Source organism: Colletotrichum costaricense, assembly GCF_030867565.1.
Source record: "Colletotrichum costaricense strain IMI 309622 chromosome Unknown Scaffold_1.1, whole genome shotgun sequence".
NCBI classification, from domain to species: Eukaryota; Fungi; Ascomycota; class Sordariomycetes; order Glomerellales; family Glomerellaceae; genus Colletotrichum; species Colletotrichum costaricense.
In genome coordinates this window covers 698,528-713,948 of record NW_026848230.1, presented here as the reverse complement: position 1 = coordinate 713,948, position 15,421 = coordinate 698,528, and the positions used below count along the sequence as shown (strand labels likewise).

The following is a 15,421-nucleotide window of genomic DNA, read 5'->3' as shown; positions in this document are numbered from 1 at the left end:
ACTTTGACTTGCTCAGCTCCTCTAGGCGGCAGGCTGTCGGATCCGTGTGTCGAGATCTGCCATTTGGTGCTGGTTGGCTAATATAGAGAAAGGTCGTATTTCGTCTTGGTGCTATTAATCCGCACGAAACGAGAAAGTCTTGGGCAGCAAAAAGATTTCGGTACGGAGCATAGAACATTAAAAGATTTCCCGATTCCCATAAGGCTGCGATGGGACCTGTTGCCTCTTCTCCGGATTTCCTCTTCCACTGGTGATCTTAGTCCCAGTCGCTCCGTCCCGACTGCCTGCCGCAAAACTTTAGTCCGAGTCTTTTGCGCGTTCTTGCAACTAATCGACCTTTCCGAAGCGGATCCCGTCAAAGATCTGGCCGGCCGAGATGCCATTTCATCTACTACCTCGAGGCGCGCCGCCGCATCCCGATGTTTTGACGATACCCACACCTCCACTCCAGGAGACTGCAATCATCATCATTTTCTTCTTTCCAGCTCTATCGATTTGCACCTTTGGCCTGCGGGCATACGGTCGGATAAGCACGCGTCAATGGGGACTAGGTATGATGTCAGCATAACTTCGTTGTTGCTTGAAGCTTACCATAGACTATTTCTTAGATGACTGGCTATGTGGCTTAGCCTTGGTACGAACATAAGGGGGTGATTTTGGGTGAAGATGTAGCTAATGGTTAAACAGCTCTTTGCAGTCTTAATGACACCTCCTCTGTTCATGTGTAAGTAGAACTATGTTTAAGAAATGACCACCCCGCCAGCAAGCTGACACTGCCGGAACTCAGTTGTCAAACTCAATTATTTCGGATGGAGAGCTGTAAATGTCCCCAAGGATTTCGATAACAAGGCCGGGCTGTGGTGGAACTTCTTGGTACAGATGGCCTACAATCCAGTGCTCGCTTTGGTCAAAGCATCGGTATTGGTATTTCTTCTTCGACTAGGAGGCCAAAAGCGAGGCGTCCGAACCGCTATCATCGGACTCAACATTTTCAACGCATGCCACGCAGTCGCCGTATTCTTTACCGCCTTATTCCAATGCCTACCTATGGAAGCCAACTGGGACTTTTCTCTGCGAGGCCAGCCAGGCACAAAATGCGTCGACAACTCGTTTCACGTCATTGCATCTTGTATCACGATCGTCTCGGACCTTCTGGTACTCGCCTTGCCCTTTTGGATATTTCTCGGGCTCAAAATGCCCTTGGCGGCCAAAATGGCAGTCATTGGGGTTTTCCTTATGGGTCTTGTGTAAGTGATAATTTCAAGTGACAATAACCCTTGGTCAAAGCTGATTACGTTCGGATTAATAGAGTAACGGTTGTTGCTGTCATCCGAGTCATCCAGATCTACAAGCTATTCTTCGTCCCATCACCTCCAGGAACCGATCACTTCCACAACATTGGCCTTGTGAGCTCTACCGTTGAGGTTAATCTAGCCATTTTCTGTGCCTGTATTCCTGCATTGCGCCCTCTATTCCGCCGATGGATGCCGAAGCTGTTCGGCGGCACGACGAAGAAGACGACCGGTAAAGGATACTACGGGAAATACGCGACCGGCTCATTGCGAAATCCAACTGGGGTGCAAGAGAGCAACGATATTACACTCAAAGAGATGCGCTCAAGAGCGCACTGCACGGAAATACGCAGTGTCTCTCCATCGGGTTCTGAAGAGGAAATCATGACATACAACGGAATCGTCAGAACCACAAACGTCAACGTCCAGTACGAATCCAACACCAGCGTAAACGATTTGGAATCTCGACACTCAAGCGAGTACAAAACGATCGACAAACCAACGAAGGGGACAGCTTTCTGAAGACGGTGCTTGAAACTTTAATCGGTGTTCTTGGGCGTTGTGGATCGCGGGACATCCCGCCAGGGTTTCAATAATACCACTTTTTGGATCTGCCGGGTGCGAGCAAGGAACCATTTACTAGTCCGCACCATGCACGGCTGCAGTTCGCTGCCATTTTTTGCACGTTTATACTGAATACCTTGGATACCCTTCTATAATCTCACTTTGCTTTACTGTTGATCTGCTGAGATTCAAGACGCCATCGATGATCGTGTGATCTTGCCTATCAGTGGACCTGAATCTCTCGGCGGTCTACTCCGCAAAAACCTGACTGAATCATAGTGCGTGAGTGCATGATATGAGTTCGTTCTCCCTTGCCAAAGAGGTACGGAGTCCGACTCCATTCCCTCCCGACTACAACTCTAATTCTCGATTTCTCAGTGGTTGTGCCCTTGCCCATCCTGGCTTTTCTTATTAGGTCGAAACTCAACTACATGATGCGGGCTTGGCGTCGGTGCCTTCGAACGCTTAGTGGAGGGATTGGTACAGGGTCTACGCGTTGTCTCCATCCTTTGCGATCCCCTTATGTGCAGTCAGCGATTTTATGAAAACTTACAGAGTGTATTTGGGTAGCACTTAGCCCGCAGGCAGGGCTAGGAGCTACATGGTCACGGCAGAAGGGTTTCCAACGAAGGTTTGAATAACACTAGAGAAGACGTGATAGAACCAGACTGTCACACACTGGCTGAGATTTGAGGAGTTCTTAGAAAGAGGTCTTCACCTGAATCGTAGTCTCTGGCTAGTCACCTTCCCACAATGGAGCGATTTTCTTCTCGTCAAGAAAGACGCGCTTTCGGCCCCATCCCGCCCAACTCAGAGAAAATGAGGCGATGGAGATTCCGCAAGTGAGACTCCTTCTGGCAGTGATTGACATGGACATGGACAGAGGGTCCTTGTCAAGTGTCGGCCCAAGGAATTAGCCAATTTTGACAGGCAATGACAGCCCGCGACGGGCCCAGGACCCCGACACTACTACGTAGAAGAGCCGGCCCCGCTGTGGTCTGACACGACTAGCGGTGCAGAGAACCTAGATCCTGGGATTATGGGAAATGGAACTCCCCTGCCTGCCGAATGTTCTTCGGACTGGCCACCTATTTTCTGCTGCCCAGGTGGGCGGGCGCCGACGTGGGCAGACGCTCGGTGCCATTGGGCTTTGGAGAAAGAAGGGATACTACGACGGGGTCGACGGAGACCAGGGTAATTTTAACCTTGTTCAGACGAACTATTCCGTGCGGAAACTTGACAGGTTGACCGTGATGCTTCGGGCGCCCGCATCTCGCGGTTTCAATGTTGCGTGGACTGCTGAAACCTGCCAGTACTAACACGACCAAACGTCCGGAAGCCTATTGGGCCTCACAAGCATCCAGCCAAAGAGACAACAGCATGCGTAGTCCGCTCCGGTGTGCAGCTGCCGAAATTCAAACCTGCAGTTGGGGATCGATAGTCTCCATTTTCCGTACAACTTGCAAGGTTGGGATGCAGGCCAAGGCCGCTGATCTTTCCCTCTGTTCCCTTCCCACGGATTCGTGGAGATCGGTCCAGAGACTTCGAACTTGACCGCTGAATGGCTTTTGCATTTGCGATGCCCAGAAGCACAGGACTCAGGGCAGATCAGAATGCGAAGCGAATAGGCTTTTGTTGATCTTTGCTTGGCTTGATCAGCGTCTCAAGGACATCGAACTGAAGCTTTGGTTATGCGACCCGGGATACATGGGCTTTATCCATCGATTTCTAACTGAAAAGTCTATCCCCGCACAATTGAGATCTTGACTGATAGAACTCAAGGGCCTGTAGCCGCGTTGGCTGATGGATCCCCAATTACCTTCCCGCGAGCGAGATAGAGAATTTCTGCATTCTCCAACTTGTCATACTTTAGCAGAAGAGAAAAAACCAAAATCTCTTCCTGATAAACGGGGTCCGTAAAGCAGACAAACCTATGGGTAAATAGGTGTGTCATCCATGATGTGCCGATGTTTTACGATACAAAAGCGTTCTACAGCCGGATCTTTCCCATATCAGCATCGACGATCAACTCCAAGGACCGTCTCGCTGATGCCCATATGAGTCTCGAATATACAAAAGTAATTTGACATTGAGCAATCCAGACCTCAAACGTACTTCTGCATGCAGGCTTAGACGTGATCATAGTCCGTAGAAAATAGCACCGTTGTCTCCAGTCTCTAGAGCAGTAATCTCCACATGATGATTCGCTGTTATGTCTTGTCGTGCGGCTGAAAATAAAATAGAAACTCCCAGAATCATACGAGACGCCAGAAGATGTCTCACTCGTACTTGAACCAAACAGATGGCACGATTGCTACCTATCCGATTAGGTGAACGTTTCTAGGTTCTTTTTCTCAATTTTCACTCCATACTACCTTGTTGTACAAGATATGTATTAAATAACCGCAAACGCAAAATGGCTGCCAGTCAAGTTAACTTTGCCTGGTGTCTACTGTTGTGGCGCCTCGAGGACCTCCGGATGCAGGCAAGTTCAACCGCCACATTCCTCTCAATCAGTATCGACTGATATTCTCGCGGGACCAGCCGAAAGCTACTGAATTTGCGCATTCCTGCGGTATTGTTTTGATGGTTTCGTTTCCGCTCTAGGAATAAGCCTACAATCTGTCCCACGTGGAAAGGAAGATGTCGGAAATTTAAGAGGACGGGTCTCCTCGAGAGAAAATCAATTACACCACTAGTGTCTGTAATTCTAGTACCTATCCTGATCACAATGCGTCTTCTTGCTTCAGTATCAACTTTACTCACTGCTCTTGCAGCGGTGACCACTGGGTCATTTCTATCTCCTAGAAAAGAGATAGCATTGTGTCTCTGCGAAGACGAAGCATGGGATATCACAAGACGATGGCTCAGCGTCTTCTCAACCCCTGGCGTTTCTAGCAAGGCGGAGCTAGCGACCATCGTTTCTCAAAATCTCACGAGCTACGACGACGCATTTGGGCCTCCAACTATCGGCATCGATGGACTCTGGGCCGCCCTGACAGCACCTGGCAACGCGACGACAGCCAACGTGACGCAGACGCCTAACTTTATGCTACATACATGCGACCAGATTGCGTACAACTGGCAGTACACCGCCGTTACAAATGGTTATAACTCGTGAGTCTGGTGCTTATGAGCCGAGGAGAGAACAGATGGTTAACATTGCTTCAAGAACGGTACCGGCTGGAACTCCAGTTGCGTTTACCGGAAATGATATCGTCCGAATTGATCTGGCGACAAGGCTGATATCTAATGCCACTTCCGTTGGAAATTGGATTGTACTTGCCCAGCAACTGGGAGAATCATGTACGGTCTCATGAATCCTTCTAATCTCTGTCAAATGGCCCGTATATCATCTATATTGCGAGTCTAATTCAGCTACACTCGATGCCAACTTACCTGAAGTAGCTTGAATCTTGCAGAGCAACATGGAAATAAACTTTCATCTAATCAGACCCTGAAACAATCCTGTTTTATCTGAGATATATGCATGTCGTGAATGGAAACTAGGCTAAGTTCCTAGGAAGTGAAATTGTCCACTGGCACTGAATGACCCAGTATTGCCTTGATTCACCAACACCGAGTTGCTGAGGTATGAACTAAACCAAGTATAAAGCATTAATTCATGACCACACTCATGCGGCCCTAAGAAAGGGCATCAATCATTTCTAACCCAACAAGAACAATGAGCGCACGACCACCCAATTACCCTGGCTTAGGCTACGAGAATGATGACACTCCTCGCCGTCCTCCTCAACACCGCCAGCCTGACGATCCACCCCCTCCTGCTTATGAAGAAGTGCAGTTCTCTCCTACCCAAGATGAGTATCGGCGGGTCCCAATCATAGAATCGGTAACATTTGGCTTGTCAACATGGCCGGATAGTGCAGCACCATATATGGCACTTAACAAACACTGGCCGTCAAACCCGGAAAGGAAGAGAATGGACATGGTATATAAGATCCGCTACGGCACCAAGATGTGCGAGTTCATCCTTTACTGGTACCCGCCTCCAGTCTCACGGTTTCCGGACAGTCGAAGAAGACGGGCGGAGCAGAGATATCTAGAGCACTTTGAGGATCTGTGGATGGAGTCTCCGACCCCTGAGGCTTCTCCTCACTTCCTCCCAGTGCTCAGACAGCTTGACGCGGCGATTATCCACACTATGATGTCGCAAGAAATTCACTTGGAACAGTCAGATAGGCCCTGGAAGTGCCAGATCATTGACCAATTTGAAGACCCACACCCCCCAATGCATGCCATGGTATGGACCGAAGGGTGGGCTGACTATCGTCACCAGGAGGTTCTGGCGGTTGCAGTATACAATGGGTCGGACGTCCATGTCATCCACGAGGACAGGCCTGGTCAGTGAGGCCAACACATAGTATGAGTAGGCGAGGAACAATAAGTTACTCCCAGTAGTGATCCACAGTCTAAGGCAGTTCAATAGAAAGCGTAGCAGGGTAGCATGAAGTTGCAAGAAGCTCTGCTCATCTGAGCCCAAACCCCGAGGTCTCCAGCCGTATCAATGAAGAACATGACCATGGAACGTGGATCAAAGCTGAATTGTGACGAATGGATCCGTAAGAAAATTGCTTGTATATATATAACTGATAAACCATAACGCCATATACGCTGAGTATGCTAATTGATGCAATTCTCATTACCTGGCTAGACTAGCCCATGCCTCCTAATATTAAACCCTCAACTCCCTGCATATCGCCTCAGAAGATGGGCGAGTCAGTCTCATCTACAATCTGAACCTTGATGCTACCATTTCTGTAGTCTGACGCGAGGGTAAGGGCGTCGACTGCCTTCTCGAGAGGGAAAGTGTGAGAAATGAGGCTCTTGAGGTCGAGGATGCCGCTGCTCAGGCAGGCGATGCCCGCAGGCCACGTGTCGCGGTATCTGTTGATGAACTCGAGCTTGATCTAGAGAGATCCTGTTAGTCCCCAGCTCTGGTTCAAGTCTGTATGCATGTCGACCTACCTCGGCAAGAGAAATGTGCATAAATGGCAAGTTGTTCATAATCTCCCTTCCAACACCAATAACCATAACCGTACCACCACGACGAACAGTGAAAGCGGCAGTGCAGATGCTGCTCTCGACACCGGTGCACTCAAGCACCGTTCTGGGCGCGCTGTACTCGTCGTCGCCAAACAGCTTGCGAATAGCCTTGCCGTTGCCCTCGTTGCCAAGCGCGGGGTCAATCTTGTACGTAATGACACTCGGGACCAGCGTCTTGGCGAAGGCGAGGCGGGAGGGCTCAATGTCGGTGATGACGAGCGGGTGAGCGCCCGAGGCCCGCGCCGCGGCGAGGGTGACAAGGCCGATGGGGCCTGCACCGCATACGACAGCGCCGACGCCGAGAGAGAGGCCTGCGGTGCGGATGCCGTGCATGCCAACGCTCAAGGGTTCGAGGAGGGCGCCTTCGGCGTAGGAGATGTTGTCGGGGAGCCTAAACAGGGTCCGGGTTTAGGTACATGTCTACATATATCCAATTGAGTTTTTCTTAGAGGGTAAGCTCGACTTACTTGTGAAGCCACTTGGCCGGGTGGCACTTGTATCGCTGGATCGTGCCATGGTATGGGTAAACGCCAGAGAACTGGACATCTTCGCAGAGGTTGTATCGTCCGTCGACGCAGAGGAAGCATTCGCCACAGGGCACGCCTGGTTCGATCGCGACGCGGTCTCCCGCCTTGAGGTTCTTGACGCCCTCGCCAACGCGGATGACGACACCTGCTGCCTCGTGGCCGATGATGCAGTCTCCCTCGAACACAAGCGTTCCGATGCGGCCCGTCTTCCAGAAGTGGATGTCAGACCTGCAGAGCGTCTCGAAAGTCAGCGTTTGCCTCCATGATCTTTCGCAAAGTAAGGCTGAGCTCTGTCGAACTGAGGCGGGTTGCGTGTTCGACGCATTTGAACGAGACTAGAAAGACTTACCCGCACACTCCGGTAGCCTTGACGTGGACCAATGCCTCTCCCGCCTTTGGTGCGAGAACGGGCGCTTCCTCTGCCTTGAGCTGGTGATCGGCTGTGACTACCAGCGAAGGGTTCGGTAGCGGCGCCCGGATGGTTTCTTGGTTGGCACTGACCGCGGTAGGCTCGTGGTGATGGTGGTGGTCGTGTTGCTTCAATTCTGTTACAACGACAACGCCATTGGACTTTGCGGGCGCTATGCCATTGACAGGCGCCTCTGGCGATATCGTGGTAGCGACCATCTTGCAGGTGGTTGGCCTCCGGGAATAAAATGCAAGGGAGATGACAGTGACTTAGAGGAACGACTGCTTTTACAAGTATATGGACAACTGCTAGCAATGTCGAAACGATGTAGTTGGGATCAACACGGAAGAGAGAAACAAATGTTTAAGGACAGTCGCTGGAAGAAACGTGATGTGAAAGGGGAAACGGCTAGACATCTCAATTTGACAGGATTCGTTGAGGAAGCGCTTTTAGTCTATAACCCTCTATGCGTCCTGTCCCGTCAAACAATTATTATTTTTTTCATCGTCGTGTGATACCCCTCTGCCGGTAACAATGTCCGAATTTCCAACAGCTCAACCTAGCTAAGGGTCTGGGCAACATGCGGGGAACCGACCGAGCGACTAAGAATGCCTCTTCTGTCGCGCCTTGGTCAAGTGATTGCCTGATTTGGATATGTTAAGCACCGCCCGGCAGTTCTAGATCGTTGCGCCGGGGAACATGCCGGCTGTGCGAGTTCGTCCAGATGGTTGACTCTGGACTACCTATGGGAAGCGGTTGGGTTTGTCACCCCGAAGCCGCCGAGTTCCGAGCCGGCATCGATGCGGGTTCGGCGACAGACAGCACGGCCAATTCGACGCAATCGCGGCAGTATCAGAGCCTAGACTTGAAGATGACGAGCAAGTGCATTCACTCTTGTTGTTGGAATGGATACTTGTCGCTCATCAGACACAGGCACAAGAGAATACGAACGAGGGCATGAGAGTTGGGCAAAATTGTTTTCATTAATTCGTAGCAGGTTCTATGACTACCAATCCCGTCAAGGTTCCTTTTATCCAGATCCATATAATACCGCAACTCTCATCTCAGACTTCGTTTATGCGAAGATGCGCAGAGGGCGCTGGGGCAGGTAGAACCCAGGGTCGTTGAAGCGGAGACCACGGTCAAGGTCAGAGATGGACTCGATCTCCTCGGCAGTCAGGTCAAAGCCGTTGACCTCGAGGTTCTGCTTCAGGCGGTGCTGGCTGTTGCTCTTGGGAATGACAGCGACGCCGCGCTGGGTAGCCCAGCGCAGCAGGACCTGCGCGGGGGTGACCTTGTACTTGTCCGCGATCGCCTTAATGGCATCGACCTCAAAGAGGCCCTGAGCGCCGGTGGCGCGCTTGTTGGAGATCTCGAGGAAGGACTGGGGGCCAAAGGAGGAGTAGGCCGTGACGGCGATCTTGTTCTCCTGGGCCATGGAGATGAGGTCGGGCTGGACGAGGTACGGGTGGTGCTCGATCTGCAGGGCGGAGATGGGGTGGCGGGCGTAGGACTGGATGTCGTAGAGGGACTGGGCCTGGAAGTTGGAGACGCCGATGGACTTTGCGATGCCCTCGTCTGCGATCTGCTCCATGCACTCCCAGGTCTCGCGGATGGGGACGTTGTCAGGCTCGACGATGGTCTGCGCGGCGTCCATCCACCAGCACTTGGGGTCTCCAAGTCAGCAAATCTTTGGTTGAAAACGATGATGGCATTCATGAACTTACGGGGTACTCGAGCTTGGAGGGCTCAATGTACTTGAGGGCAACAGGGAAGTGAATGAGGAACAGGTCAATGTAGCCCAGGCCCCAGGTCTCGTTCTGCTTCTTTGCCATGGCGACGGCATGCTCCTTGCGGTGGTAGTTGTTCCACAGCTTGGTGGTGATGAAGATGTCCTCACGCTTCACCAGACCGTCGGCGATGGCGCGGCGAACACCCTCGCCGGCCTCCTTCTCATTCTGATAGTCGTAGGCGCCATCGAAGAGGCGGTAACCGGTCTTGATAGCCTAATTGATTACAGTCACGGATTAGAAAACATGTTCACTTGTGCGTAGAGCTGAGCGCTTGGATGAAACTCACGTTGTAGACGGTATCGGCGCAGGTCTCGCGGGGAACCTTCCACAGACCGAAGCCCACGAGGGGCATCTCACGGCCGGAAGCGAGAGTGATGGTGTCCTTGCCCATTATGAAGATTTTGGAAAGGGGGTATAGATACTAGAGTGACAGGAAGAGAAGTTGCGTGATGTATGAGATGAGGTTGCTCTAGAATGACGAGCTTTGAGTTCTAATATTCTCTGTGACAAGATTCTACTTTTCTTTTTCTTGCGTTTAACCCCGCCCTCAGTCAAGAAGCGCACACAACCCCGCCTCCGTCAGTAGAGCACCCATCCCTCCGGCTGTTCTTCTGAGCATCATCATGGAGGGGTTGAGACTGAGAGGCAAGGTGGTAGAGCCTACCGGATGTGGCAATCTTAAACACTGATGATTCAGAAAAGGGCATGTATCCCCGCGCTTAGCGTCCCCCGGTTTGACTCGTGTTCGACTGGGTTCCACGAGGGGTTAGAAGCCCGCTTCAAGGAGATGAGCTTCTCTGCCGTCCACCTCATAGTGAATGGGGATTGTGAGCTGAGTGTCTAGTGGTTATTAGTATACAGATCAAGAGAAGTATACACGGATCGTATCGGAAGATCTCCGGCTAGAGTAAATCTCAGATTTAAGACTCGTCGCGTATTTACCGCAGACTTACTGAACATCGTCTCACCCGCCAAAGCATGAGAATCATCCCATCAGTGATCAAGCCCCACGGGTAATATCCACAAACAGCATTGTCCCTGCAAACACTTATCCCGAACCGCACTCGCGTCAACTAAGCCCCGACTTGTCGCTGTAAACCCGTCCTTCCCCTGTTCCACACACACCAACTTTCTCCAGAGACTCCAGCAAAGCTCTTTCTTCCCCGTCCATGCTCCCAGAGTTCCTGGAGTCGAGCCCGTACCTCGGGAAACCCTCCACTATTTGTTGGGGACCTTTTCCGCCTTCCCAATCCGACAAGATTATCCCCTCCAGCCGCCGTTGTCCGTTCTTCAGCCATGGGCACACAACAAGCACCCCAAACATAGCAGCCGGTTGCGATAATGACGGATGATACGGATGCAGTATCAGCAAGCGGCTCTGGAGCAGGAGCAGGAGGTTCGAAACAGAGGCACAAGAGGACGCGGACGGGGTGTATGAAATGTCGGGTCCGACGCCGCAAATGTAAGCCTCTCTCACTTTCTCCATGTCTCTTTTTGTAATGCTCGTAAATGTTGTTCAAGACCCACTGAGATGTTATCTCACCGAGCAGAGCTGGCATGACGTCGCATGACACTGCAGCTTAGCTATGTTTACTCGGTGACGCTTCATCAAGTTACTGTTGACACTCTTTATTGACCAAATGTAGGCGATGAAGGAAAGCCGCGATGTCAGCGCTGCATCGACGGAAACTTTGAGTGCCACTACGGCCCCAGACTGACATTCTTGAATAAGAATGCATTGACGGTGTCACCTTCGCCCAAGGTGCCCGATGCGACAACGCCAAAATACTCGCGCCTTCAGGTCCGTAAACTACTACTAGGAACCATCACCCGGCTTAGTGTTTCTCGACTTACATATAGATCTAGTTCGTAGGTGCCGGGTCGTCCAAACAAGCCGCCAAAGATCCGTCATTACATGCATCGTCTCCGCCGCGCGAGCAACATGGAGTCAACGAGAATGTCGCAAACGATCTGAACCGCAACCACTCATCTCTACCGCCACCGCCGCCTTCGCAAACACCAACGCAAACGGTGATAACCTTCCACGCAGATACCCAACCCCCAGAACCATCGCCAGCGGCGACGACTAAACCATCACCTCTCGAGCCGAGCCTCGCGACGCTGAATCACAGCCGCCAGCACCCACCGCTCGAGCAATGGCGGCCACCCCAGAGTCTGGGTAGCCTCGGGAGTCATGAGAGCCTCTCATCACCGGTGCGAAATCTTGATATCACGGGGAAGCTGACGGGGCCATCACCAAATAACGACGCTGCCTACGAGACGGCCTTGAATGTCTTGCTGTCGCTCGGAAACGAAGGGCCAGCGGGGCTAGGTCAGTCGCCTGATCATGGCTCCGGGTCCTTTGCGGTTGTTGGTGGTGATAGTATCGGTGTGGTGAGCCCCGGAGAGATGATGTCGCTGTCGCCGAACTCAACGAGGGAGAGGAGAGGGTCTGGCGTGTCTGCTGCTGGCGGCATTTCGCAAGATCGCCTGCTGCAGCTGTTGCGTCACTTTAGGTATCAGCTCGCGCCATGGGTGAGTCCAACACCAAGCCTTGTGTGTATGAGGGTTTGGTCGTTGAATTGCTAATAATGATTGCTCCGTAGCTTGACTTGTGTGATATGGGACAAACCTTTGGTCTCTACGTTTCTCGCCTCGCCATTGAATCCGAATCGGTGCTTCACTCGCTTCTTGCCGTTGCCGCAACGGCACAGCAGGCCGATCTGCGCATCGTATCCGGCGACGTCGGGTACCTCATGTCTCTGGCTGAGGCGAAAGCTTTTCAGCTCAGCGGACCGGTCATCAACGACACCGATCTGGTCCGCTTGACTCTATCTACGGCATGCCAATTCATCTCCGACATCCCCAGCAGCTGGAATAGCCTGTCGAGTAGCATAGATCACAACTTTTGGAATGTGGCACTGGCGGAAGCAACTCCAAAGACCGTTTCGATATTATCAGTCTTGGTTCGACTAGGTAAACTCGCCGTTCCAACATCCCTTTCGTGATGTATGAGTCACATCACAGCTAGTCAAAGGCTAATAAAAAGTAGAACTTGCAGCCGCACTCGTAACCGGGGCTCCCATCTCGATCCCCGAACATCTATCCTACAACCCAATCCCACAACAGTGGAACTCCTCCACCATCGCGGAGACAATTTTTCAATACACCATCGAACCCCTCCTCCTCTGCGCAAAAGTAATCAACTTCTGCTCAGGCAGCTTCCCGCCACAAACCTCAGCCGATCTCGACCTCGGCGGCGGCGTCCCGCTCACGCCCGTCCACCGCTGGACGATACTCAGCGACGCCCTCGGGTCCTGGTACACCAACCGGGCGCAGGAATTTCGCCCCATGGTGGAGATGGATGGCGGCGACGAGACGCTGTTCCCCGTCGTCCTCTTCACCAACGGGGCCGCGGTCTTTGCGAATCAGCTATATCATACGGCCATGTTGCTGCTGCTTCAGAATAAACCACGGACGTTACAGGCGGCGACGGCAGCGGGTAAGAAGTCGTCGTCTTCGTCCATGTCGCCGCTTTGGCATGCTCAGCGCGTCTGTGGGATCGCGCTGAACAATGACCGGAGAGATAGTTGGGATCTTTGCTTGGTCGCGTCATTATATCTGGCCGCACAGCGGATGACGTACGAGCCTCAGCAAAAGGCGATTTTGGGGTGCTTTGATCGTATCAAATCCATGACTGGATGGAACGTCGACGGCTTCTCGACGAAAGTTCGAGAGGATTGGGGGTTGATGTAGATAGTCATGCTTTGTGGACGCGGGCACACCACGTTCCCCTCCAGTCAAGGTAACCATTACCACACAAGCAGTTGAAGTAATTATCATGATAATGAAAATCGAATCACCTAACCATGTCCGCGATCCTGAGTTCTTTGCGGACTTTGTAGCCCCAAGCGGCCTCCAGATCGTCGATTCTCCAACATGTGCCCCATCCCGTCACGGCCTCGATGCTGCGGATAAGCTTCACGAGAAGAGCGTGCTCCGACTTGTGACTGAGAAGTCGACCCGCGACCCAAAGGGGCTGGATGGCGTTATTCAAGCAGCCCTGGTGTGGGTTCGCGAGCGATATACCGCAGATGCATTTCGCATGCCAGATGGCAGAGCCCGTGACGCCACTCAGCTTAAGGTTAAGCGGCCGCGGCATGGACCCGAGCAAGAGCGTACAGGCCGTGTGATACAGCTGGTTCGAAGAGATGGCCGCCCAGTGCAGGAACAGAATCTGAGGGAACGGGCTGCTCTGGATGCTCTGGACTGGCAGCAGCTCTGGCGGGCGGTCGCGCGTCCAGGCTTGGAGGTCTTCCCAAAGGCGGACCCAACGTTCGGTAAGCTCGTCAGGGCTACTGCAGCCGCTGGCGTCGCCGAGCTCAAAGTAGCGCGTCCTGTCGGCGACGAGCTCGCAGACTTTGGCGCAGAGGTAGACGGCGTAGTTGGCGTGCATGTCGGGAGTTCCGGACTGGTGGAAGAGCTCGCTTGCTTCGTTGTGTGAGGCGCCATTGGGGAGCCATTTTGAGGGGGTGAGAAGGGTGCTTTCTGTTCCATCAGAAATGAGGGCACCGCAAAGATCTGTTGACTGTGTTAGAGAGAATATTCAGTTGTAGAATCAAGAAGTCAAGGGACTGGAACACACCCATTCGTGCGTAACACCAGAAGACGGCTTGAAGTAGTCCGCCGCTGAAACCGTGAACGTAGAATGATTCAAAGAGCGCGGCACACCCCTCGAGGTGTTTCCTCCAGTCCTGGGCACTGGCAGACATCATCTCGAGACAGCATAGAATCGTACAGATGGGAATGATCTTTTGATCTCGTGATTGCAGCAATGGCGTTAGTAGGCGGATAGCTTCCTGGTACAGCTCGAGGCTGTCAAACGATGTTTGTTTCCCCTCTTTCCGCTCCATCTGTCGCGCCGAGAGGGCGAGGACGGCGTAGAGGAGTGCAGGGGAGCTTCGGGCAAGGACAGGAACTTGTATGCCAAAAGCCCTGTCGCTGTCGAACATGTCGAGCTATTGGGAAGAATGAGCATAGGCAACGGTGTAGTGAAGGAGTTAAATGTGATCCAAACTCACCCATGTCGCGACTTCTCCGACGTAGTTCTTCAGGTACTCCAACCTCCGACCTGTCCCTAGAATCTGGCCGGCCTGCCGTCGCGCGGCTCCCTCGTCGCCTAAGATGGTACCCGGCGCCGCGAAGCCCCCAGCAGAAAAGCCGCCATCAGCTGCCTCCGGCGTCCCCTCTCGCGTGGGAGCTGCCGTTTGCGCCGTGTTGAAGATGAGGCATCTCAGCTCCTCTTGGTACGCGAGATAGCCGGGGTCGGTGACGAACTCATCCAGCCTCCACGACTCGGCCGGCGACGTTGATGCTTCGGATGAGAGATGGTGTGAGGGTGTTGGCTCGCCGAGGCCCCATGTTGACGAGGCACCTGGTGTCACGGCTGATCCAAAGTGTGAAAATGCTTGGGATTGGGAGTGAGATTGGGCATGAGAACGCGAGTGAGAGTGAGAATGAGGCTGAGAGTGAGAATGAGACTCAGACCGAGACTGAGATCGTGACTGAGACTGAGAGCCTGTGTTCTCTACCCGGTTGAAGGGTGCCGTGGTTGATTCGTCATCCTTAGCCATGGGTGAGAGCATCGTGAGAAACGTGGTTGAAGGCGTCAATGCAACTACTCACCGGCTAAAATCAGTCTTTACTACATGAAAGTGAAGCTCAGCTCAAGTATCGTGAAATCGGCCAAAGCCCACCTCATGGATCGGA

The 15,421-nt window shown here is 52.6% G+C and overlaps 6 protein-coding genes across 6 annotated transcripts; 3 read left to right on the top strand and 3 right to left on the bottom strand.

The window, feature by feature from the left end:
* Positions 1-376: 376 nt before the first annotated feature.
* CCOS01_00266 (uncharacterized protein) lies at positions 377-1,814 on the top strand (the record flags this gene model as incomplete). Its single annotated transcript, XM_060448463.1, has 5 exons — positions 377-551; positions 609-634; positions 688-724; positions 788-1,247; positions 1,310-1,814. The coding sequence occupies 5 exons, from the start codon at positions 377-379 to the stop codon at positions 1,812-1,814; spliced, it is 1,203 nt and encodes a 400-aa protein (XP_060319901.1).
* A 2,773-nt stretch (positions 1,815-4,587) lies between these two features.
* Positions 4,588-6,228, top strand: CCOS01_00265 (uncharacterized protein; the record flags this gene model as incomplete). The annotated part of the gene is made up of 2 exons (XM_060448462.1): positions 4,588-4,973; positions 5,547-6,228. The coding sequence occupies 2 exons, from the start codon at positions 4,588-4,590 to the stop codon at positions 6,226-6,228; spliced, it is 1,068 nt and encodes a 355-aa protein (XP_060319900.1).
* Positions 6,229-6,580: 352 nt separating this feature from the next.
* On the bottom strand, positions 6,581-8,077 carry CCOS01_00264 (sorbitol dehydrogenase; the record flags this gene model as incomplete). The annotated part of the gene is made up of 4 exons (XM_060448461.1): positions 6,581-6,787; positions 6,846-7,314; positions 7,391-7,678; positions 7,800-8,077. The coding sequence occupies 4 exons, from the start codon at positions 8,075-8,077 to the stop codon at positions 6,581-6,583; spliced, it is 1,242 nt and encodes a 413-aa protein (XP_060319899.1).
* An 857-nt stretch (positions 8,078-8,934) lies between these two features.
* Positions 8,935-10,043, bottom strand: CCOS01_00263 (aldo/keto reductase; the record flags this gene model as incomplete). The annotated part of the gene is made up of 3 exons (XM_060448460.1): positions 8,935-9,525; positions 9,587-9,865; positions 9,939-10,043. 3 exons carry the CDS (start codon positions 10,041-10,043, stop codon positions 8,935-8,937), a joined length of 975 nt encoding a protein of 324 aa, XP_060319898.1.
* A 950-nt stretch (positions 10,044-10,993) lies between these two features.
* On the top strand, positions 10,994-13,408 carry CCOS01_00262 (uncharacterized protein; the record flags this gene model as incomplete). Its single annotated transcript, XM_060448459.1, has 5 exons — positions 10,994-11,114; positions 11,299-11,453; positions 11,519-12,187; positions 12,259-12,628; positions 12,705-13,408. The coding sequence occupies 5 exons, from the start codon at positions 10,994-10,996 to the stop codon at positions 13,406-13,408; spliced, it is 2,019 nt and encodes a 672-aa protein (XP_060319897.1).
* A 103-nt stretch (positions 13,409-13,511) lies between these two features.
* On the bottom strand, positions 13,512-15,297 carry CCOS01_00261 (C6 zinc finger domain-containing protein; the record flags this gene model as incomplete). The annotated part of the gene is made up of 3 exons (XM_060448458.1): positions 13,512-14,233; positions 14,298-14,670; positions 14,734-15,297. The coding sequence occupies 3 exons, from the start codon at positions 15,295-15,297 to the stop codon at positions 13,512-13,514; spliced, it is 1,659 nt and encodes a 552-aa protein (XP_060319896.1).
* Between the last annotated feature and the right edge of the window lie 124 nt (positions 15,298-15,421).